Consider the following 23,226-nt stretch of genomic DNA (forward strand, 5'->3'; position numbering starts at 1 on the left):
TCCGTGTCAGCTCACCTGACAGGTGTGGAGCAGCACAGTGAGCGTGTGAGTCCAGCTGGCCTCCCAGTGGACGGTGAGAGTGTTTTGTGATGCGGCTCCACTCTGTGGTACAGGATGACCTGTTCTAGTGGCTCATGATGATGAGGAGGCGCAGGAGAGGAAGAGGAACAGGAACAGGAAGAGGCTGTGCTTGCCGTGTGGGTCTGGAGTTAGACACAACGCCGCAAAGCTGCCCCCAGCAAAAATGAATGGGAAAAGGGGTGGACCTGGTTCCATCTTTACGTCAACCATGTCTGCCCTGTGTTATGAAATCAATCAAGAGGGTCATGTGCTTTGTAGGATAGACGCAGTCCTCTGAGAGGATTATTCTGTTATATAGCTGTTCTATGCATAACACAATTATGTGTTTTTAGATTACATCTATTTTTTACTCTTCTGGTAGGTAGGTAAGACTTGTTTCTAATAAAACAACTACAAATCCATGTGCTCCTGCTCAATAACCTCTATTTGACATTGCTCTTTCAAAAATGATATGACGTGTTTGAGGTGTTGATCACATCATTCAGGAGAAATTAAGGGATCAAACTGCAGCTGAATGTCAAATATTCCTTCACATACACCTACAGTACATGCATTTTTCTAAATCACTTACCCCTGCAGTAGTAAGTGCAGAACTTTAGCAGCAGTAGCTGCAAACTTTAAATAAAAAAGTACCAATAATTGCTCCCTAAAGTGCATACATCCCCATGTTGTTTCTAAAAATAACTTAGCCTACATCCACAGTATGACAGTTGGTAGCAGATGTGTGTGTGTCTGGTTGTGTGTGTCTGTGAGTGTATGTGTTTATATACCTGAAGTTTAAGAGAAGTCCGTGGTGCCTGGAGGCTAAACAGCCTGTTGTTGGTCTCAGGAGCTCCATCATGTGAGATGGGAGCCGGAGTGCAGCCGGAGTGCAACTTTCAGCCCAATTTGTTGCACTTCCAAGTGGCAATAAAATTAGTTGCAGATGGAGGTTTTGGCCTTGATTCATCTACATTAGTAGTTTTAATTGTTAGCGGGAGGATTTATGATTTTGTGTCCTAATGATTTTGCTTCCTCCCTCCCTCCCTCCCTCTCTCCCTCTCTCTCTCTCTCTCTCTCTCTCTCTCTCTTTCTCTCCTCCAGTCGGATAGCAATACCAGCTTCCTGAGGGCGGCAAGGGCGGGGAACATCGACAAAGTGCTGGAGTTCCTGAAGGGGGGTGTGGACATCAGTACCTGCAACCAGGTAGGAGTCACACATACTGTACACACACGCCTACACACATATTCATTCACACACATGTTCACATACCTAAACCAGATAGGAGTCATACACACATATATACACACACACGCCTACACACATTCATTCACACACATGTTCACATACCTAAACAACACAGATCCAAGTCACACTCACTAACAGTCATGCATAAAAGCATCATGATGCAGGACAGTGTCCAGTGCCACACATGTCCCATACCTGATTACCTTTCATGTGGGTGAGTTATCACCCTTTGTTCCTCCCTGCCCCACATTCCTCGTGCTTGTTCAATAGCTCATCAATGCTCAGGGGACCTGGGCATGCTCACCACGCCCTCGCTAATCAATCTAAAGTGACAGGGGTGACCTTCCCTGCCACCCCCCCCCCCCCCCCCCCCCCCCCCCACGTTCATCAGGGTGCAGCAACTCTGGCTCATTCTGGCCCATCTCTGTCACACTTGTACCTGAACACGCAGCTGCTTTCAGCAACCCACATCTGTGAAGCATCCTCTCCTTTCCTCTGTGTTAATATTCCATAGGTGATCTCTGGGATCTCAGGGTCTGGAGATGGGAATGCTGTATGCTGTGTTGGATGCTAACTGGTCATAGTCGCTAATCATGAATCAGCACTTGTTTGTATCGGACGCCTGCTATCTGGCGTAAATTGCACCGCCGGGCTCAACGGCATTCATTAGCGATCTCCTCCCAGGGAAGATTTAAGACCCAATTCGTCCGACCGTGAAGACCTCCCCACACACTTCGCCACGTCTAGCCCACAAATCAACAAGAAGGGAAAAGGTCGAGAGAAGTGTGGACAGCTGGCCTTGGCTGAGTCCAAGTTGCCTTTATTTTGGGGACTGTTCTCTATAGGGAATCCATGGGTGGCATTTCTGCTTGTTTGTAGTGGATTTATATACGTCTTTGCTATGCAAATGAAGACCGAAATAGTCTCTATGATTCTGAATGACAAAGAGGAAGGAGGAAAGGAGGAGGAAAGGAGGAGGAAAGGAGGAGGAAAGGAGGAGGAAAGGAGGAAGAAAGGAGGAGGAAAGGAGGAGGAAAGGAGGAGGAAAGGAGGAGGAAAGGAGGAGGAAAGGCATTTCATGACTGTTTTGGTAACCGGAGTACAGGTGGCATGTCTAAAAATGGTCTGGAGGATTGCAATAGAAGCTGTTGCGTAATATTTATGTGATCATCATCACACATCATCATTAAACCAATCACGATTCAATATTTTCAGTATTTATGTCAGTAACAGCCAAGTATTTGTGAACCCATTTTACACAAGTATGAGTTTTTTTGTATATTCTTTCTCATTGTTATTATTTGAGCAGCATCAATATATTTACCAGTCACCAGTACTAACGGCCTAGTCAGCCTAGGTTGGAAAAAGGCTAACCTGAAAATGACCTCAGCAGTTTATAAACGGAGAACGCCACACAGTCCCACAACTTTTGCCCCTTTCACACCCTAACATACTTCCTGAAATCAGGCCAGCGCTGATTCAACTACACTTCCCATGGTCCTTTGAGAGTCGGTGATTAATTGTTAAGCAGCAGGAAGCCTTTCCTGGTAGCTCACAGCTGCCAGAGTTTCTTCTGCTGCTGTCCCCATTACATCCAGTAAACACATTCCTTCATCTGATGCACGGCATGCTGCTAGAGCATTAATCCTAGGCAGAACCTCTGAGGTCATTGTAATAAGGTTATGCCTTATTTTTATAGTGCTCTGCATAATGTGAATGTTTTTAGTGTGATAAATTACATATTTGGTTCTTACTTTGTCTGAAGCTAAATAAGGCTTGAGATACATAGCCTTTGTGCAATTATTAGGGTGTATAATCATGAACATTGAGGAGTTGAGGAGTCCCATATACTTATCTTTACATACTTCAAATGTGTAAGTACTGTATTGTGAAAATGGCAAGGGTTCAATATGAATTGTGGGAATATGAGAATTCAGCTTTAAGTTAAAAGGTTCCTTATCGCGTCAGACTCTTTCTTCCATTGACTTCCTCCACGTACAAAATCACCTGAGCACAAAGGCCATTTTCACCCATTGGGAGGACTTATTAGCATGCCACTGTGTGGGGTCTCTGGAAGCAGATCACTCATAAATACTCCCACCCTGGCAACGGTTGCTACGTTCTGACCCTACAAACAGTGGTCACAAGGGCCGGGTGGGCGGGTGGTGGTGTTCCGTCGCCTGGTGTCGGGTATCTACACACCTCCCAAGGACTTGGGCCAAAGATGCCATGCAGTTCTTATTACGGTGAGCTGGGTTGGGGGCGGGCTCAAATTTGAGGACAGGCTCATGTATGTCAGGCTTTCTTGGAATACGAGGATAGAGGGTTTTTAGTGCTGCCAAGCATGTCAAAGTGAAATATAACTGAGAGCAGGGGTCTTCTCAGGACCACAGGTGATAATGTCAGACCAAGTCCCTATGAGGGGTCCTTGGTACCGGGTGTGACACACCTGCGAGAGAAGGACCGAGCTGCATAATGACACCAAGTTATGAATGGTTCTTAAAATGGAAACATCCTCAGAAGAGCTGTATGTAAATGATTCTTTTGGGAATTGGTTTATGTTTGAGTGTGCAACGGATTTGTTTCAGAGCCAGAGTCAGTTTTTACCTTAAAGGTGCAGTCCGTTATTCTAACCCCATACAGTACACAGTATGGCAAGATCAATGAAGTGCTTGTCATAGGCCCCTAGCAGCCCGTAAGTTGCAGAGTTCACACACAGTCCTGCCGCTGTGAATGGGAAACACACTATATATACATAGTGGTCGAGGCCAAGCCATAAACAATCCTAGTGAATGGACAAGGTGCAATAAGATGCATCACATGCTTTGTTTTCAATCATTTTTATTAATTTATTTATTTTACCTTCAGCAGTATTTTCATATGCATGTTTATTTTTTTGTCTTGTTTCCAAAATGATTGGAGAACCCATGGTCCATATCCATATCTGAGGTGGAGGCGGTGGGGAGGGTATTGATGTTATTGCAACACTGCTTTTCATGACATTGCAACAACTTTTCTGCGAAACCGAAACTGAATCCAACTCTCAGACTGCATCCTGCACTGCTACTGTATCCACGCTGACACATTGACCGCAACCATGCGGCGGCTCTGCCTGCCTCGGGTGGCATCTGAAACAGTAGCGCGCTGACCTCCACCCTGAGACGGCAGGGTGGCACACTTGGCCAAGTCTTAAGGTGCAGGAGGCTGAAGGGATATTGGGAAGTTTTAAAGGAGAAGTCACTTTTTTATCAGGCTGTTCGGTCACTCTCAGGACAATGTATCAGTCAGAAATATGATGGACACCACACTGGAATTTAAAATGATATTATGAAAAATGTGCAAAATATGGAATCTCCAAGCTATTTTTGACCATTTTCAGCTTTGATGGTGATGTTGACCTAGTTGTGTGACGAGCAAGTGCAATTATGCAAATACCTCATGCAGATCAGGTAGCAAAATTAGTCATCCTCTCCAACGGCCATTGTCACGGCATTATTTATACCACCACACTTGCTTAATTCATCCACAGAGTTCAACCAGTAACCCTCTGCAGCCTTAACTCTGGCAACACATGTGATTAATCTTTTCATTTGCGGTAGATGTCATCTTGCTATTGACTTGCTCTGTGTGCCCTTAACTTGTCTTTCTTTTTTTCCCTCAATGGATTCTTTCGAAAGAAAACGATAAAGGCTGTGTTGAATATGTGACATAGAACAATGTGTTTCTGCATTACAGGTTGTGGGTTTTTTGTCTTTGTCCTCGGTCTATAAGACAGCCAAGCCAAGGTTGTGTTGAAGAAAAAATAACTACATATATTGAGTATTGACAACCAAGTGATTTGATAGTCTAATGGGAATAAAATGTGGCTGAGATATGTTTCAATTATCTCTTCTTTATCATTTCCAACACGCCTCATGTGTAGCGAAGATTTAGGACTCAATTCCAGTGACCATGAAAGCTCACTTGTAGCCAGGCAATCATTCACCTCACCTGGCAGCCCTTCAAATCAATCACAGAGTGTTCCACCAAATAAACGATACCAGAAACAGATATGGAAACAGCTTCCCCAGGACACCAGTTAAAATGATTCATATTTGCACTTTATTTATATAAATATATTTTTGCTCTTCACAAATGGATTCTTTGTGACTAGCCAACGCTAAGAGCAATAGCATGCATTACACATGACCTCTTGGGTAGCTCGCCTGCTAACGTTCTGTTGCCAGCCATTTATCTTCGCTAGAACCTGCTGTTCAAAGTTCTCTCCCAACTGCATTAGTGTGCAATCAAAACATGTCCCAAGAAAATGACAAATTACTGTACACATAATTCCACTTGTGGATTGAGTTGTTTGGTGATAAATGTAACAAAAATATTGTTTGCATTTCCAAATCACAGTGCATATTTAAGTGACTTCACAAGTAGGCCTGTGCTGTGACAAGTGAAAAGAGGAAAAGATCTTTGAAAAATGGATGTGATTATGAGTGAAATTTCCTATAAGTGTTCATATATATGATTCATCTGGAGGGAACAGGCAATGTAATCACCCAGGAACAAGACGTCAGCCATGTTGTGGCAGTTCAGTCAGTATAAATAAAGAGAGGGACATTAAAGGAAATCACATTTCTTTAATTATCCCACTGAGTAATGCAATGAGTGGGTGGTTTGGGGAGAGAGAGGGTGTGTGTGTGTGTGTGTGTGTGTGTGTGTTGCTATGCATTGAGGGTGAATGTAGGGCAGCACGGGGGTGTAAGATGAAGATGGATGGTTCCCTGTAGAATGCTCTGACAACCCCTAACCCATAACCTGCATTCTCAGTGCAACATGAGAGAAAGACAGGAAGACAGACAGACAGGCAGAAAGAAAGACAGGGAGAAAAAAAGAAAGAAAGAACAAAAGAAGGAAAGAAAGACAGAGAAGGAGTGTAAGATGTCTTGATGGACATGAGTGTGTGTGAACATAGTGTGTTCTGGAGGTGTTTCTTGTGGCTCAACCTGGTCATGTGATCCGAACAACGAAGGAGTTTAATGGAGTCACCAATGTAGGAGAAGCAGAGGCTTGTTAGAAGAGTTGTTTCTGAAAAGGGTCGCTTAGTTGTCAGTGTAATCAAGTGTGACTAGCTGAAATCAAGACTCATGATATAAGATTAATGTCATTTGAGGCTCATGTGGAGAAAGTGAATGATTGCATTAATGAATCACAATTTAATGCATGTAGCTATATGTGTGCTTCATTATACAGAGCAATCATGAGGATTCTTAATGCCATGGCTCTAATCCTGGTGAGGAATTAGCCTGAATTCTTCTTGTACATGAAGCATCTTTCAACAGAACAAACACTAGACACTAACATGCTGGTAATATCACATCAGACCATTGCCTCAATTACCAACAAACACTCATATACACATGTTATGTATTATGTACATGTATACAGTATTGTAATTCATACAGTAATTCATACAGTATGAATTACTAGAGTAGGATAAAAGGATTTACTAAATAAGTTGTACCAGCTGTAATATACAGTATGATAGGACTCAAAGAAGAGATTTAATACAAAAGATGTGAACAAATACTTGTGTGACATACCTCTAGCAGGTCACAGGTCACAGTACCCTCCCTCTCCACTTTGTGTCAGCACGTCCACTTTAGGCGTGTCTGTAATGGGTGACATTGAGTGCGCCCTGGCTAGTGCCTGTGGAAGGAAGCAGATTGTACAGATTCATCTTCCACGTTCTGCAGCAGTGAGCTGGACCTGCAGAGACCTTACAGAGAGAGCAGCCGGTGGAACAACTGAATCGTCCTGCTGTGTGGGAATTTGGAGGAAATGAGATATTGACTGAATGGGTTCGGGTGGTGTGGGGGTGTGGAGAAAACAAGACAAATGTTCCCCCTTTTGAGAAGATGGGGAATTGGAGTGGCTTTGGCAAAACCTCCTTTGGGGCCACAGACAGTCTTATCAGGTTACTGTAGTGCTTCTGTTATTTTGACTTCCTTAAATTAGTCATTCTCAGGGGAAAGAACTTTTTGGGGAGAGGAGAATCATGCAATCATCCACACTGACATTTAATTGTTTTGTCTTAAGATTTTGCATGATCATTAATAATAATGGCTAATAACAATTTGTATGCTTGTGAATAGTGTTGTTACATTGTAATAACGGTTAGGTATGACTGTGTCAGAGTAGACATTACCAGACATGTCATAACTTCTATTTTGCATTATAATTATGTTGTGACATGTTATTCAGTACGGCATGACTGCATCAAATGCAGACCGGCATCGGCATGGTGCTTTCAAGAAATAAGGATATGAAACTCTATATGTCATCAGACCCACATGATTCATAGTTAAGAGGCCACTTTCGTAAAAATAGATTATATGAGGCACTAGTGGACGCATCAGGTTGTCACACATGATAGTTTAGCTCCTGGCTTGATTTTTCCTTGAACCTCTATAGACTCCACTTGCAGCTCTGCTTTTGAGGTCTATTAAATTGCTGTGACGTACAAAAGCATGTACTTCACCTATCTTCTCTAGTGGTTTCGTGTGGATTACGACTATAGCCATAATCTTTAATCTGCTAGTCAAGATTACACCACCCACAACCTTCAGGAGGCTGGTCGAGCCAGATCAGGTGTGTTTGGTCAGCGGAAGCAGAGGCAGCCGCCCGCAAAAGCCATCAAATGTTGCACTCCTTAATCCTAGCCATAATCCCACTCAAGTGACATTGAAAAAGTAATCTTCACTTCACTCGCTTGGCTTTTAAGGATCCATTTATTGCCTTTACATGGGAATAAACACCCACCTTCTTCTAGGGGAGATCAGTAGTTCAGTCAGACAGCAGTGGAGTGACGTAGAGTTCTAGAGATCCTGGAGTGAGTCTTGTATGAGGGGGTGAGGACACAGATTTAGTTTTGCTTCAATTGAGTTCTTCAGATGAGTTCTGTGCTCAGAAGCAAAATTACGTGTGAAGAGGTGGGTTAGTATCACTATCTTAAAACAATGACTTTGAGATTTACTTTAGCAATTTGAAATAAGTCATCAAGTGTTTGCCAGCAAGGTAAAGGATATTTTAATGCTATTAACACATTTCTACAAAAATAATTAGCCTTGGAAAGAATGCAATAATAGAAGAGTGTGTTAGGACTGAATTCTAATTTATCGAGTGTTCTCTGGTTGTCAATTTATTGCTGCTCAGTCAAGTTCTCTTACACGTACAGTACTTTAGGAATATTCTCTCATCCCAGCAGCCATGAAACTACACATGAAGCTCGAGATGAAGATATCGCTCTACTCAGTCCTGCTGTGGCCAGTCTCAGTCACCGATTTTATAGCCCCTCTACCCCCTGTCCACTGTCCCAGGGGCCAGGTGGCTCTGGGCCCAGCAGGCTTATTAATATCACTACATAATTAATCCTGTGGGTACGGCATGAGACAGCGCAACTCTCACCGTCAGCCATTGCTCTGATATTTCGAGCTGCCCTCTCTTGCGTGTGTGTGTGTGTGTGTGTGTGTGTGTGTGTGTGCTTGAGCAGTAGTAGAGTGGGATGGAGTGGTAGAGGGTGATACGCCACAGATTATGGACCCTGAGGTACACCTTTCTCACCTCGTCTGAACTGTTGTGTTTTCTACCTCTACTTGTCTCTTTCTCTCTTTCTCATTGTTTCTCTGTTGATATGGTTGGCTGCGTGGTTGTTTGGGTTGTTTTGTGTGTGGGGGTGAGCAAGACTGACCACTCACGCTTTTGTCATTCCTCTGCAGAATGGGCTCAACGCGCTACACTTGGCGGCCAAAGAGGGACACGTGGATTTGGTCCAGGAGCTCCTGGAGAGGGGTGCTTCGGTGGACTCGGCCACTAAGGTAGGTCACCTTTACCCTGCTACTGCTGGACCCCAGCCTTGGGCAATGCACGCTCTGGGGGCTTTTCTTGAGTGTTAACCAGTTAGCAGAATGTTTGGAGCATAATGTAGGCCTGACTGGCAAAGAGAATGTTGAGAAATAGTTTGGTTTAGATATGATTAGATATATACCTGTTGATATAAGTTATCGTATACTGAGATATAAGTTCACTTATACTGAGACATAGGTTATTGTTTTTGCTTTACTAATATTAATAATACTAATAATATATTATTTCACATTACTTCATATTACAATAATAGATGTAGTGATGTCTTTCCATATGCACTAGACATATTTGCAGTGTGAATGTTGGATACTACATTTGCTGAAGGGGTATGGCAGTCTCCTGCATAACTTGTAAAGTGCATCAGAGGACAATAAAACTATTGAGAAAGCTTTAGGGTGATGAAACTCATGCCCACTGATAAGTGGTCAAGCTTATCATTTGGGTTCCCTCACACACCCCTCAAAATGCCAGAGCTATTACCCTTTAACATGACACCCGCCTCACATGACTGAGGGTCAGTTTGGAGCTTGACAGAGCAGAAACAGTGGCTACCGCAGGATCACTTGTCAAACTTTGTGTCGTTAGCCTGGATGTAGGCTATACTATGAATTGGTCTTATCAGGGTATGATAATTAGCAAAACCCTGTAACACTACGAAATGAAATCTGATCTATTCAAGATGGCTGAATAGTAAATTCTTTGCCAGTCAGCTGAGTTGCATTTTAGATGTTTCAGTGTTGGTTACATCTAATGATATGTTTAGAACTTACATCGTACACTTTATCATTCACTTTAGACTTCAAATGTCTCATTATAGGTTTCTTTATCAGTTAGACAACTGCCCTTTAATGTAATAAGTAGTTTGCAAATTCATCGCAAATTCAGTACTATGCCATTGCATAACAGCTAATGGATTCTGCTAGCAGTAATTACCTAAACCGTAACAAACACAATGCTGTAATCAAGCATTAATTAATAGGATAGCTGGTAAGAGCCTAAGTCTGCTCTTGAGTAGGCGATTATCATCCATTATCTCCTGGTGAGCCTTTGTGCCGCACCATCATTATGAACCCAATGATATTTTAAATGAAAAGAGGTCTTTGAGTTCCTGACAGCGTTAGTCGTGGATCAGGCAGGGGGTGTTCAGTTACTGTGTGTGTGTGTGTGTGTGTGTGTGAGAGAGAGAGTGTGTGTGTCTGTACATGTGTGTGCGTGCGTGCGTGTGTGCGTGTGTGTGTGAGGGGGCAGATAAGCCTCTCTTTGGTGGGCTCTGCTTCCGAGTACCAAACGCAGCGGATCTAACAATGACTCAGCAGATCCAAAGAGGAATCCAGCACAGCAGCCAGTGAGAGGAACTGCCAGGTGTTTTGTGCTTTTGAAAGGGTCTCATGTGTGACTCCACCATGGGTAGGGCTTCGGCTTTGAAGTTGTCTGTGGTCGGCCAGGTGGCTGTATGTCCAGGTGTGTTTGGGTAGAGTCATGGCTGACCTTTGTCGTGACCTTTGTGTGCCTTTTCTATACGGAGAATGAAAGGTTTTGTTATGTGCATTACAGAAATCCCTTTGTACCTACTCTGTGGATAGCTTGCAGATTCTCTGCTGGAGTGATCATTGATTCAGAGGCTCTACCACCAATGTATGGTAGTTTGTTCTACAGTGTACAATATTTGTGTGCAGGTGAAAATCACCATTGTTGTCTTTCGTCCAAATAAAGTCAATATCTAATTGAATTTACTCCCTTTAACCACATTTATTCTGAGTAATGTGTAGGCCTGTAATGATTTGTACATTTGTAGCAATGGTACTAGTGCTGAATGGTGCTTGAAAGGACACTCTGTGTGTGTGTGTGTGTGTGTGTGTGTGTGTGTGTGTGTGTGTGTGTGTGCTGTGCAGAAAGGGAACACAGCTCTCCACATCGCTTCGCTAGCGGGACAGGGGGACGTGGTGAAGATCCTGGTGAAGCGTGGAGCTGATATCAACTCCCAATCCCAGGTGAGTGAGTCGGAGTGTGCTCTGCATGGCCATCCTCAGACATGTAGCAAATATGACCCCCACACTCACTTTACTTTGTGGAGTATTAGCAGACTGCAGGTGTTCTGTCTGTATGTGCTTATTGTCTCAGCATTGAGTTTGGAAAGGCAAAATGAATTGGCTGGTGTAATTGACTGTAAGAGTCCCTGACCACAAATCATTGATTCTCTCTCTCTCTTCTCTCTTCTCTCTCTCTCTCTCTCTCTCTCTCTCTCTCTCTCTCTCTCTCCTCTCTCTCTCTCTCTCTCTCTCTCTTCCTATCTCTCTCTCTCTCTCTCTCTCTCTCTCCTACTCTGCAGAATGGCTTCACTCCACTGTACATGGCCTCCCAGGAGAACCATCTGGAGGTGGTCCGATACCTACTGGAGAACGGAGGAAACCAGAGCACAGCCACAGAGGTCAGCGAATGTGTGTGTGTGTGTGTGTGTGTGTGTGTGTGTGTGTGTGTGTGTGTGTGTGTGTGTGTGTGTGTGTGTGTGTGTGTGTGTGTGTGTTGTGTGTAGAGTGGCGTGGTGTAGCATGCATCAGGGAGAAATGCTCATTATGGCCAACTCTCTTTGGCTGGCATGGAAAATGTAATGACAGAAGGTGCATGTGAGTGTTGGAGTGTGTGCATGCGTGTGTGTGTTGTACTGTATGTGTGTGTGTATGTATGTATGTGTGTGTATGTATGTGTGTGTATGTGTGTGTGTGTGTGTGTACAGTATGTGTGTGTGTGTATGTATGTGTGTGTGTGTGTGTGTATGTATGTGGGTGTGTGGGCTTGTTTGTGTGTTTCCCCTCTCTTCCCTGCATACTGTATGCCATGTATATTGAGTATTATATGCATAAGTGTCTCTGCTCATCTTTGCTGATGTTGGGGTTTCACGTCCTCCTACCCATTGTTATTACACGGCTCATTTGCCATCACCCCCACCCTGCACACACACACACACACACACACACACACACACACACACACACACACACACACACACACACACACACACACACATAAACAAACACACACACACACACACACACACACATAAACAAACACACACACACACACACATATACTGTAAACACACACACACACACACACACACACACACACACACACACCCCAAATGACCCTCTGCTTCTCCTCTCCTCCTCTGCAGGACGGCTTCACACCCCTGGCCATCGCTCTCCAGCAGGGCCACAACCAGGTGGTGTCCCTCCTCCTGGAGCACGACACCAAGGGCAAGGTGCGCCTGCCCGCCCTCCACATCGCCGCCCGCAAGGACGACACCAAGTCCGCTGCCCTCCTCCTGCAGAACGACCACAACGCAGACGTCCAGTCCAAGGTAACGACGACGGGCGGGTTGGGGGAATAGTGAAGAGGTTGACAGGGAGAGGGGGCGGGGGAGGTGGGGGGGGGGGGGGGGAGAGGGAGGAAGTCTGAGAAGGGGAAGGGAGTAGGAGGTAGAATGGAGATATAGAATAGCACATTTGGATGCGACAGGGAGAAGACCTGTTTGAAGCCTTCAGCATGTGTTGCTTGGGGGGAAACCCAAATTGACCACATTTACTCCCAAAACAAACCTGCACCATGTGCACCTTTCACCTTATATTTGGCATGTGTCTGTGGGTGACTTGTGTGGCACTTTTGGAAAGGGCTGCCCAATTTAAGTTAACAAAAAACCCCTTTATCTCAGTGATGTTCTGCTGTCGTTGTTATGTGATGTCACTTTGTGCAGTAAACACCTTGTTGTGACCTGTCTGTATTTGTACGTCATCGTTGTTGTTGTTGTCTTGTCATGTCTTGTCATGTCTATGTGTCTGTGCATTTTCCCTTTCTCTTTCTCTCTCTCTCTCTCTCCCTCTCTCTCTCTCTTCCTTTCTTTCTCCTCTCCAGTCTGAATGTGCCTGTCTGCTGTGTGCCCATCCGGACGCTATCCGGGTCTCTCTCTCTTTTTTACCTGTCTTTCTGCTACCCGCCCCCTACCTTACTGTACTGTAGCCTCTTGATGTTGCTAGCGCCCCCTGCTGTAGCTGTATAACTCTGTACCCCTCGGGGTGCGCCATGGGGGACTCTCAGGTGGCATTGAGGCATATCCCAGCATGCACCCTGGATTCTAGAGTTGTGAGATGGCATTTGAGTTGGGGTGGTGATGTCACTATAGAGGGTAGAGGAAGTTACTTATCATCTTGATGTGTGTGTTTTAGTGTATTATAAAAAGAGTAATCATACATAAATGCAATAAAAAAATATTACAGAAAGAATTACTGTCAAATATGTGTTGGAGAGGTTAATAAAGCAATTTGCTTTTCCTCACAAAACTGTCCCTCTGTGGTGATATCACCAGTGTATAAAACTGCATGCCTGTGTGTGTGTGTGTGTGTGTGTGTGTGCGCATGTGAGTATGTGTAAGGGTGTGTGTGTGTGTGTGTGTGTGTGTGTGTGTGTGTGTGTGTGTGTGTGTGTGTGTGTGCATGTGAGTATGTGTAAGGGTGTGTGTGTGTGTGTGTGTGTGTGCGGGTGTGTGTGTGTGTGTGTGTGTGTGTGTGTGTGTGCATGTGAGTATGTGTAAGGGTGTGTGTGTGTGTGTGTGTGTGTGTGTGTGTGTGTGTGTGTGTGTGTGTGTGTGTGTGTGTGTGTGTGCATGTGAGTTTTTGTAAGTGTGTGTGTGTATGTGTACAGTATGTGTGAGTGTGACACGTGTGCCAGTGGGAGTAGAGCATAACACACTTCTCTTTCCCTCCCTCCTTTCCCCCTCTCCCTCCCCCGCTCACACCAGATGATGGTCAATAGGACTACTGAGGTATAGACTTTTTTCTCTGGCTCTCCAGTTTTGTTCATCAGAACATCAGTGACTCGTTTGGTTTCGTTCCGTTTCGTTCTCTCTCTCTATCTCTCCCTATGATTTCCTCTGGGCATTGGCGTGCCGTGTCATCCACATTAGCTAGCAATGCATGACCGAGCTAATGAGCTCGTGCTGTAGTCTCCTGCCTTTTATTCAGACCAGATCTGCCCTTCCGCTTAGCCTTTCTATTGAGGGGTTTTTCCATGGGGTCATGCATGACGAGGCAGGAGCGTCATATCACCCAAGTGCCTTCATTTGTTTGTGTCTGCGCTGCTTGTGTTTTGTTTATTTCTTCCTTTCTTTCTTTTGACTGCCTCTATGTTTGACATGTTTAGGTTTGTTGAGACTGAGGATATTTGTCAGTAAGCATCCGGTTTGGCATGTGGCTAAGCTGATACTCAGGTGTTAATGTTACATTTTATATTAACACGTGAGTATCAGTGGGACCTTCAGTGGTCATTAGACATTTAGAGAGTTTTGAGGTAGTAGGACTAGGGTCGTATGATTTGGAAGATTACCAACTTTTTGTTATACTCCATCCAAAAAGAACCTTAGATCCATCTTATGAGGAGATTGAGATACTTCCTCTGTTAAAGCTTCTCTGATTTAAAAAAAAGATCAAATTTACATAACCTTCTGTAGACCATTTTACATAATACATCACTTCCTGTCTGACCCAGCCATTTATCAGCTGATTGACTTTTATAGCAATGGCAGTGACTACAAATCACTTCATATAAATCTGTCACCTTGGCCAGTTCACCATAACAAGAGGCAATTAGCAGTAGAAAGTTCCAGAGATAATTCAGGAAAATGGCTGAACATTAAGTACATTCAGAAAAAAACAGGAAATATTTGGACAGATAGAGATGGTAGTCTTTTTAAAATCCTTTTTAATTGTAGTTTATTCTGTGTGCCTGCATCACTGTCTCTCACTATGCCTGTGCCTGCTCTGTTGCATGTCACCCATCACTCTCACACTGTTATCCAACCAATGCAATTAGATAAACAATGTTCTTAAAAGACTGCAGTGCTGTTAGAGGGAGCAGCCATCCTATAATCCTTAAAGAGAATGTGTACAGTACATCATTGTTTTTAAAATGGCATTGAATGACATTATGCTATCAGCATCAGAATGATATTGGGCAAAAGTAGGCCTGTATTATATGTGCATGTTGATAAGCTAATTTGCCATGGCTGATATAAGACAATTTTGACATAGGACATAGTTAAAAGCATGTGTGTGCTTAAGAAAAACTGTTGATTTAAGATTTGTTTTCAAATATGCTGTGTTATTGGTTGTCTGATGACTTGTACAGAATATGTCTGTTCTAGCATGGCGACACCTGAATGATTTATTTCTGCTCACCATCAGCTTTAAATGTGTAATTTTTGTAGTCATCACCTAGTCGATATTCTCTTCACACTTTTTGTAAATAATGTTTTCACATTAAATCGGACCCTGACTTTCAGAACGGAAAGGTAAGACAAGAACTCTGCATATTAAAACTGCTCTTGCAATCACTCCTCTTATTCTAACTTGATTAGCCTACTGATATGACATCCGGTGGCATAATGCATCTTTGGGTTGATTTCCTGGTAATTTCCTGGTCACTTTCATTTGTATAATTTTTGTTTTTGTTTTTTACTTTCATTTACATTCATTGAAATAGTATATTGTCAATGTATATGTATGGATAAACAATCCCATATATGCCTATAATGTATCAATGTTGACAATGAGTCCATTTCCCCTGTTTGCATTTATGTCTTGAGTTTGTTTATGTTTTTGTTTTTAGATACAGAATGAATGTGTGAATGACTGTGAATGTGTACTGCATGATGATAAATGAGCACTCTTTGAGAGTGTGTATGTGAGTGTGTGGATGTGAGTGTGTGGATGCTGTATGAGAGATATTGCTTTAATATAACAATAAAAATGTCTTTTAATGTCTCTTCCCTCCTCTTGTCTGGGGTCTGGGGTCATCATATTAAGAATTCTTTGGATTCTGTCTTTTTTTTGTTCTCTTTTTGTTTCTCTCACCTCTGCATTTTTGTTCATTTTTCTCTTCCTCTGATCTGTGATGCTTTAACATCATTGCTGCATGCTGACTTAAGGGGAAATAAGGTCCCATTTGGACAAATTGGGAAGTTGTCCAGAGGTTCCCCCAATTATGCTGGTCTAGGATCTGTTGTATGGGGCCTTACAGCATAGGAGCTACTCCTCTGTCCAATCCATGTTGGGACAGTCTGTAACTAATTCTACATTAGCATTTTTGGGGATACCTCACTAAGATTACCTGAAGGATTTCTTATAATGTCTGTTCATTATTAATGAAGGTTCTGTGTTTTGTGTCCTCTCCTGGTGTGTGTGTATGTGTGTTTGTGTTTGCGTGTGTGTGTCGTGTTGTCTTGTTCTTCTGTGTTCCAGAGTGGCTTTACGCCCTTGCACATTGCTGCTCACTATGGCAACGTAAACGTGGCGACGCTGCTGCTTAACCGAGGCGCAGCTGTGGACTTCTTTGCCCGGGTGAGTATTTCAGGCAAGAGCTGAGGAGGAGACCCTAAGAAGGGGGCTGGGTTGCAGTATAAATTGTGTGTGTGTATGTGTGTGTGTGTGTGTGTGTGTGTGTGCCCCACCACTCGGCCGAGATCAATGCCGTAGTCCATCCATGGCCAGGCTTCTCACACCTCACACTTGTCCCTAGAGGAAGAGATGGATGATCGTGTATCCGAGCCGTAAAAGATCTGTGAAGGTCACTGACTTGTCCATAGCTCCCTGTAGACTCTGGTCAGGATGTGATAAGAAGCTGGCATGCATAAGGTCACCTAAAGCCTCTCGGTCTCTCTCCCGTGTCCTGCTCTGTTTTAATTGCTCAGTCTCATTTGGTGGTCCCCACAGAGCACACACTGCTCTTCACCCAATCCAGTTACATTCACAAATCATTGCAGCCCTTTTATAGGAGGGAGCCATGGTACTACCCTTAGAGGGAGCACGTGTTCCGTAATTGTTTTGAAATGGTGTTATGGAGTTGTTATTTATTATTTATTTGGTTTTATTTGGTGTGTATGGTCCCTACAGAACGGCATCACCCCCCTGCACGTGGCCTCCAAGCGTGGGAACACCAACATGGTCCGCCTGCTCCTGGACAGAGGGGCTCAGATCGACGCCAAAACACGGGTGAGAAGCAGCCCCCCTATTATTCCCCACACGACACCACACACACACACACACACACACACACACACACACACACACACACACACTCACACACACACACACACACACACACACACACACACACACACACACACACACACACACACACACACACACAATACTGGACCACAATACTGGCATTAAAGAAGGGCATCCTTCAAGGGCATGTACTCTTAACATTTACTGTGCTTCATTGCTTACTTACTTACTTTCTCTGATTGCATGGTACATAAACTATAGGCATTACTGCATATAGCACTGTAGGCATGATATTATTGGCAAAGTCCTTAATTATTCCAGTAATTCACTAAGACACCCAGTGTTGCATAAATTAGAATAATAATATGTTGCTGAGAGGTCTACTTGTTTATGCCTTCACCCACTCAGGCTGTATTCACCATTAAAACACCAGCAAAAAAAGATACCATGTGAGTATGGTTTTCCTGGCTGGAATTGGCCTTAGATATATCCTATACAACACTCACATAAAGCATTTAATGCAGTGGTGCTGTGTGTGCGGAATGCAGTGTTGTCAGGTGTGGGCTTGCATATTAGACGCTCAGCATTGGGAGGTTTGTTGTGCCACTTCAGCTGTGTGTGAAATGCTCCAGGTGTATTTCCAAGGCAAGAGAATCAGAGGGACATGTGCTGTAAATAGTCCCCTAGTTTACTGCAGGACAGGGTGTGTGTGTGTGTGTGTGTGTGTGTGTGTGTGTTTGTGCGTGCGTGCGTGCGTGCGTGCGTGCGTGCGTGCGTGTGTGTGTGCCACTGCTGTCACATTCCATTGTGCCTCATTCTCATTCGGCAAAAAGCTCAGCAGAGCAATGAAGCCCAAATGAAGCAACATCTGCACAGGCTGGCAGATATCATACAGACCCACGTGCAAAAGTGTCTAATAACTCCCCATCAGTGCACCAGCCACAACAACAACAACAACAACAAAAACAGCAGCCACAGCAGTCCCAGCAGTGACAGGCCATTCAGGTGGAAGGGCATTTGTTTAGCCTGAGCTGAGCTATTTAAAGTGTTGTGCTGTGGGGAGGTGAGGTGAGGACATGGGACCTGTAGGGGGGAATGCTGACATCAAAGGTCACCGCAGCCCTGTGTGTGTGTGTGTGTGTGTGTGTGTGTGTGTGTGTGTGTGTGTGTGTGTGTGTGTGTGTGTGTGTGTGTGTGTGTGTGTGTGTATGTGTTTGAAAGAGTTGTGTACAGTATGGGACATGTGCATTTGTGTTATTTTTACCCAGCGGAAGAAGCAGTGGCAGGCTAGCTGTTTGCCAGACCAGTCTAAACGACCTTCAATGCCACACGTTTATTAGTAACACAGACACACATGGGTATATGTACATGTATATTGTGTGAATGTTGTGATGCGCTCTAGTGGTTGGGAGACTGATGACCTCTGACCTCTGTGACCCCTCTGACTGCTGACTCTTGTGTGCGTGACCTCTACAGGATGGGCTGACCCCGCTGCACTGCGCGGCGAGGAGCGGGCACGACACAGCCGTGGAGCTGCTTCTGGAGAGAGGAGCACCCATGCTGGCCCGAACCAAGGTACACACACACACACACACACACACACACACACACACACACACACACACACACACACACACACACAGACACACACACACACACACACAGACACACACACACACACACACACACACACACACAGACACACACACACACACACTCACACACACACAGACACACACACACACACACTCACACACACACACACACACACACACACACACACACACACACACAAACATCTATCACAAGCAAATATGATGAGACATATGCACGCTCACTGTCAAAAAGTGCCTAGCTTCATAGTTCCAACGCATAGATAAGGGCTCAGTCCTGCAATAACGGATTGGGTTCAGGTCCCTCGAGGATAACACATCCATTGAAACAGTTGAGGAATGAAGAATCAGCTGTAATAAATCACAGCTTGCTATGTAGGTGACACCTCTCTCCATCTCACTGTTTCTCTCCTCCCATTTTTCTCTCTCTTTCTATCTGTCTCTTTTTTTCTCTCTAAATATATCTATCTATCTGGAACAGTGGTAACATCACCAACAATCGGTCAGCCTGTGTCGCTTCGGACACAACTTTAACGTTGCCTTTCCTCTCTCTATTCTTGTGGTCTTCTTCACAGAATGGGCTCTCCCCGCTGCATATGGCGGCGCAAGGCGACCACGTGGAATGCGTGAAGCACCTGCTGCAGCACAAGGCGCCGGTGGATGACGTCACGCTGGACTACCTGACGGCGCTGCATGTGGCGGCCCACTGTGGCCACTACAGGGTCACCAAGCTGCTGCTGGACAAGAGGGCCAACCCCAATGCCCGTGCGCTGGTACGCTCAGTCCATCCCCCCTCCTCTCGCTCTCCTCACTAACTTGGCATGGCGGTGTAGTGGTCAGTGTCACTACCCTCTACCAGGTTCAATTTGTTCCCAAAGAATGATGTATTGGGCTGATGCCATTACTCAAATGGAACTCTGGTGCTGGCTGTCTCCCTCCCTTCAGCTGTCTAATTAGTCAGTTACCTTAGAAAAAGGGAGATAGACCTGTTCTTTCATTGTGAATGTTTTGCAATGAGTGTATTGTCAAATGTATCTTTGTGTAAACTTTGGTTAGAAGCTAGTTACCTAGAAGGCCACTAATATAACAACACCACACTATAACCACACAGATTGATGATAAATCAGTCACCTTATGAATGAATTGGACAGTCATTGCATTAGTCATCCCAGAGCTACAGAGACCAAGAGGTGCTCTACTAATGTCCTGCTGGGATTTCTCACATATGTCCGTGTTCCGCGTGACAGAACGGCTTCACCCCTCTGCATATCGCCTGTAAGAAGAACAGGGTGAAGGTAATGGAGCTGCTGGTGAAGTACGGAGCCTCCATCCAGGCCATCACTGAGGTAAGGGACCGCCAGAGACACGGTGGAGGGGACACGCGGGAAACAACAGAAAAGAACTAAGAACTTCATGCTGTTATCCCTTTTCTAGAAATGACTTGGCTTTTCTGATTCGTCTTTTGCCTTTCTTTCTTTTCTTTCTTTCTTTCTTTCTTTCTTTCTTTCTTTCTTTTTTTCTATCTTTCTTTCTTTCTCTCTCTCCTCTCTCTCCCTGTAGTCTGGCCTTACACCTATCCACGTGGCAGCGTTCATGGGTCACCTGAACATCGTGCTGCTGCTACTGCAGAACGGAGCGTCTCCTGATGTCAGCAACATCGTGAGTGGACACCTCCTCCTTACTTACTCACTTCATCGACCCCGATCTCACTTCAGATGCGTGTGTCTCTCACATGTTTGCATATTCTTACTGGTGTCTTTGTGTATATGTGTGTGTGTGTCTATGTTCTGTCTTCTATGTGTGTGTGTGTGTGTGTGTGTGTGTAGCGCGGGGAGACGGCCTTGCACATGGCGGCACGAGCCGGACAGGTGGAAGTGGTCCGCTGCCTGTTGAGGAACGGAGCCATGGTGGACGCCAGAGCTAGGGTAAGGCTGACCTTTGACCTCTGAACCTTGACCTCTGCTCAGTTTAAGGAGGTCGGCTGTGTCCGAAATGGCATACTGCACACTGCTTGTAGACTGATCTTGATAGAAAAGTAGTAAGCCGTATGCAGTAAGTCGTACAGCAGTACAGCAATATGGAAACTGTATGTTACAGAAATATAGTAGCCTACATACTTCCAAGTTTTGAATGGGTGATTTTATTGAAACGCTGATCCTTTCTACTGTCTATTGTGAGACGTGGTTGCGTAGAGGCTAAGGAGCTGGGCTAGCATGCAGTAGCCTGAAGAAAAGAAGTTGTGGGTTCAATTCTCAGCTTCCAGCGTTGTACCCTTGAGCAAGGCACTTAACCCCGAGTTGGCCCTTGTAATATAATTATATACAACTGTAAGTGGCTTTGGATAAAAGCATCTAAATGAATAAATGTAATGTCCATGTATTGTAGTGTGTAGTACATACACTCTGCTGCAATGATCTGACAGAAAAACATAACGGAAGGAAACCCCCATGAGTCAGGATGTAGGTCGACACCCTAGATATCTGCTCATGCCAGCCGGGTGTTTGTTTATTATTTGATATTTTATCCAGCAGTTGTTTATGAGTCTATCAAAATCCTATTATGATTTTATCGCACGCTGTAATCTGTGACCTTATTATTTGCACATTCTTTGCCGGACATCAGAGTCAGCCTCATAAAACTGGAATTGCGATGATGATTGCCTTGTGAGATGTCAGGTCAGCTCATGGTTTAAATGTCAAGACCATTCAGTGGTCTGATGGTGCTGTTGACACAGGATGCAGCAATATCAACACAGATGCCAGAGTCCAAACGGCAGCTTACATGCTAACAGCTGAACACACCACATCTGACAAGCCATAGGTCAGGTCATGTGACCCTATACTCTTTTGATCCTGTGAGAGAAAAAATTGGTCTCTGCATTTACCCCAATCCATGAATTAGTGAAACACACTGCACACAGTGAACACACAGTGAGGTGAAGCACACACTAATCCCGGCGCAGTGAGCCGCCTGCAACAACAGCGGCGCTCGGGAAGCAGTGAGGGGTTAGGTGCCTTGCTCAAGGGCACTTCAGCTGTTCCTACTGGTTGGGGGTTCGAACCGGCAACCCTCCGGTTACAAGTCCGAAGTGCTAACCAGCAGGCCACGGCTGCCCCATAGGCACTACAGTGCCTATAAGACAAGAGTCCTCTCTGACCGGGCCCCACCCTCTTATTTCACTTGATTGAACATTCTTTCTTCATTCTATTTTACTTTTTGAACTTTGATATGTGCTTTATGATGTACATGTCATTAAATTGCCATTGAGTTGTGCATGAAATGTGCAGTGTACAGTCAATGACCAGTCCCTTGGCCTCCCCCTGGGCAGGAGGACCAGACTCCGCTCCACATCGCGTCCCGGCTGGGCAAGACGGAGATCGTGCAGCTGCTGCTGCAGCACATGGCCCACCCGGACGCGGCCACCACCAACGGCTACACGCCACTGCACATCTCGGCCCGCGAGGGACACGTGGAAGTGGCGTCCGTGCTGCTGGAGGCCGGGGCCTCGCACTCGCTGGCCACCAAGGTGAGGGAGCGAACGGACGTGCCGAACGTGTGTGTAGACAGACAGACAGACAGACAGACAAACAGACAGACAGGTAGGTATGTAGGTAGGTAGATAGGTAGGTAGAGGTAGGTAGCAGGATTGTGCAAAATTCCAGAATTGAATTGAATTTCAATTCAGTTCTTGAATTTCACTTGCATTTCCATTGAGGTAGCAAACAGGGAGCAGAATTGCAATTTGAATTTTGCACAAAAATAGGTAGGTAGGTACTGTAAGTAGATACTATAATGTCCCCATTTGGAAATTTGGCTTGGACTCTGCAAGGCTAGACCTGTTCACTATCAGCACACAACACGAGCAAGTGTGCTCTCTCTGGCTTTGTGACAGCCTCTACACGTCTACTCTATCCCCTTCTCTAGGTGTGTCTTTCTCCCTCTCTCTGCCTCTCTCTCTATCCCTTTCTCTCTCACACATGCTCACATACAAATAAACACATATACTGTACCCCCACCCACTTAGAGGTGAACCCAAGGTGAGGTTCACTTGTGGACACTTGTGCTAACTGGGATCATTGCTAACGTTTCAGCAATATCTGCTCCGCCTGTAAAATTTATAGTACAGTATAGTGCAGATCCATTCATATCTTAATACAAATCTCTGCCATCTCATCTAGCTCTGTCATTAAATCACCATTACATCTATCTATAAATTCTTCTTCTTTAGTAAAGAGAAGCTTAGACAGTTGAGCCAACTAAAATTAATTTACATAAAACATCAGTGGAATAATAGGAAGGCACAGATGATCAAGAACGATGTAATATGTAATAAT

General features: G+C 44.7%; 1 protein-coding gene across 12 annotated transcripts in view; it reads left to right on the forward strand.

Moving 5' to 3' along the window:
- LOC121689592 (ankyrin-2-like) overlaps nt 1-23,226 on the forward strand; it is an 88,502-nt gene that overhangs the window by 19,231 nt on the left and 46,045 nt on the right. For 5 of the 12 annotated variants that reach the window (XM_042069516.1, XM_042069523.1, XM_042069525.1 and 2 more), the window contains exons 2-15: nt 1,165-1,266; nt 9,075-9,173; nt 11,115-11,213; nt 11,552-11,650; nt 12,395-12,580; nt 14,015-14,038; nt 16,512-16,610; nt 17,163-17,261; nt 18,756-18,854; nt 19,468-19,665; nt 20,140-20,238; nt 20,453-20,551; nt 20,719-20,817; nt 22,221-22,418. In XM_042069516.1, the coding sequence (XP_041925450.1) occupies nt 1,165-1,266; nt 9,075-9,173; nt 11,115-11,213; nt 11,552-11,650; nt 12,395-12,580; nt 14,015-14,038; nt 16,512-16,610; nt 17,163-17,261; nt 18,756-18,854; nt 19,468-19,665; nt 20,140-20,238; nt 20,453-20,551; nt 20,719-20,817; nt 22,221-22,418 (1,599 nt within the window). Of the gene's footprint in view, nt 1-1,164; nt 1,267-9,074; nt 9,174-11,114; nt 11,214-11,551; nt 11,651-12,394; nt 12,581-14,014; nt 14,039-15,553; nt 15,563-16,511; nt 16,611-17,162; nt 17,262-18,755; nt 18,855-19,467; nt 19,666-20,139; nt 20,239-20,452; nt 20,552-20,718; nt 20,818-22,220; nt 22,419-23,226 lie in introns of all 12 variants that reach the window. The other 7 variants (XM_042069514.1, XM_042069515.1, XM_042069522.1 and 4 more) reach the window with 2 other exon arrangements.

This window comes from Alosa sapidissima, chromosome 18, assembly GCF_018492685.1.
Source record: "Alosa sapidissima isolate fAloSap1 chromosome 18, fAloSap1.pri, whole genome shotgun sequence".
Classification (NCBI taxonomy): Eukaryota; Metazoa; Chordata; class Actinopteri; order Clupeiformes; family Clupeidae; genus Alosa; species Alosa sapidissima.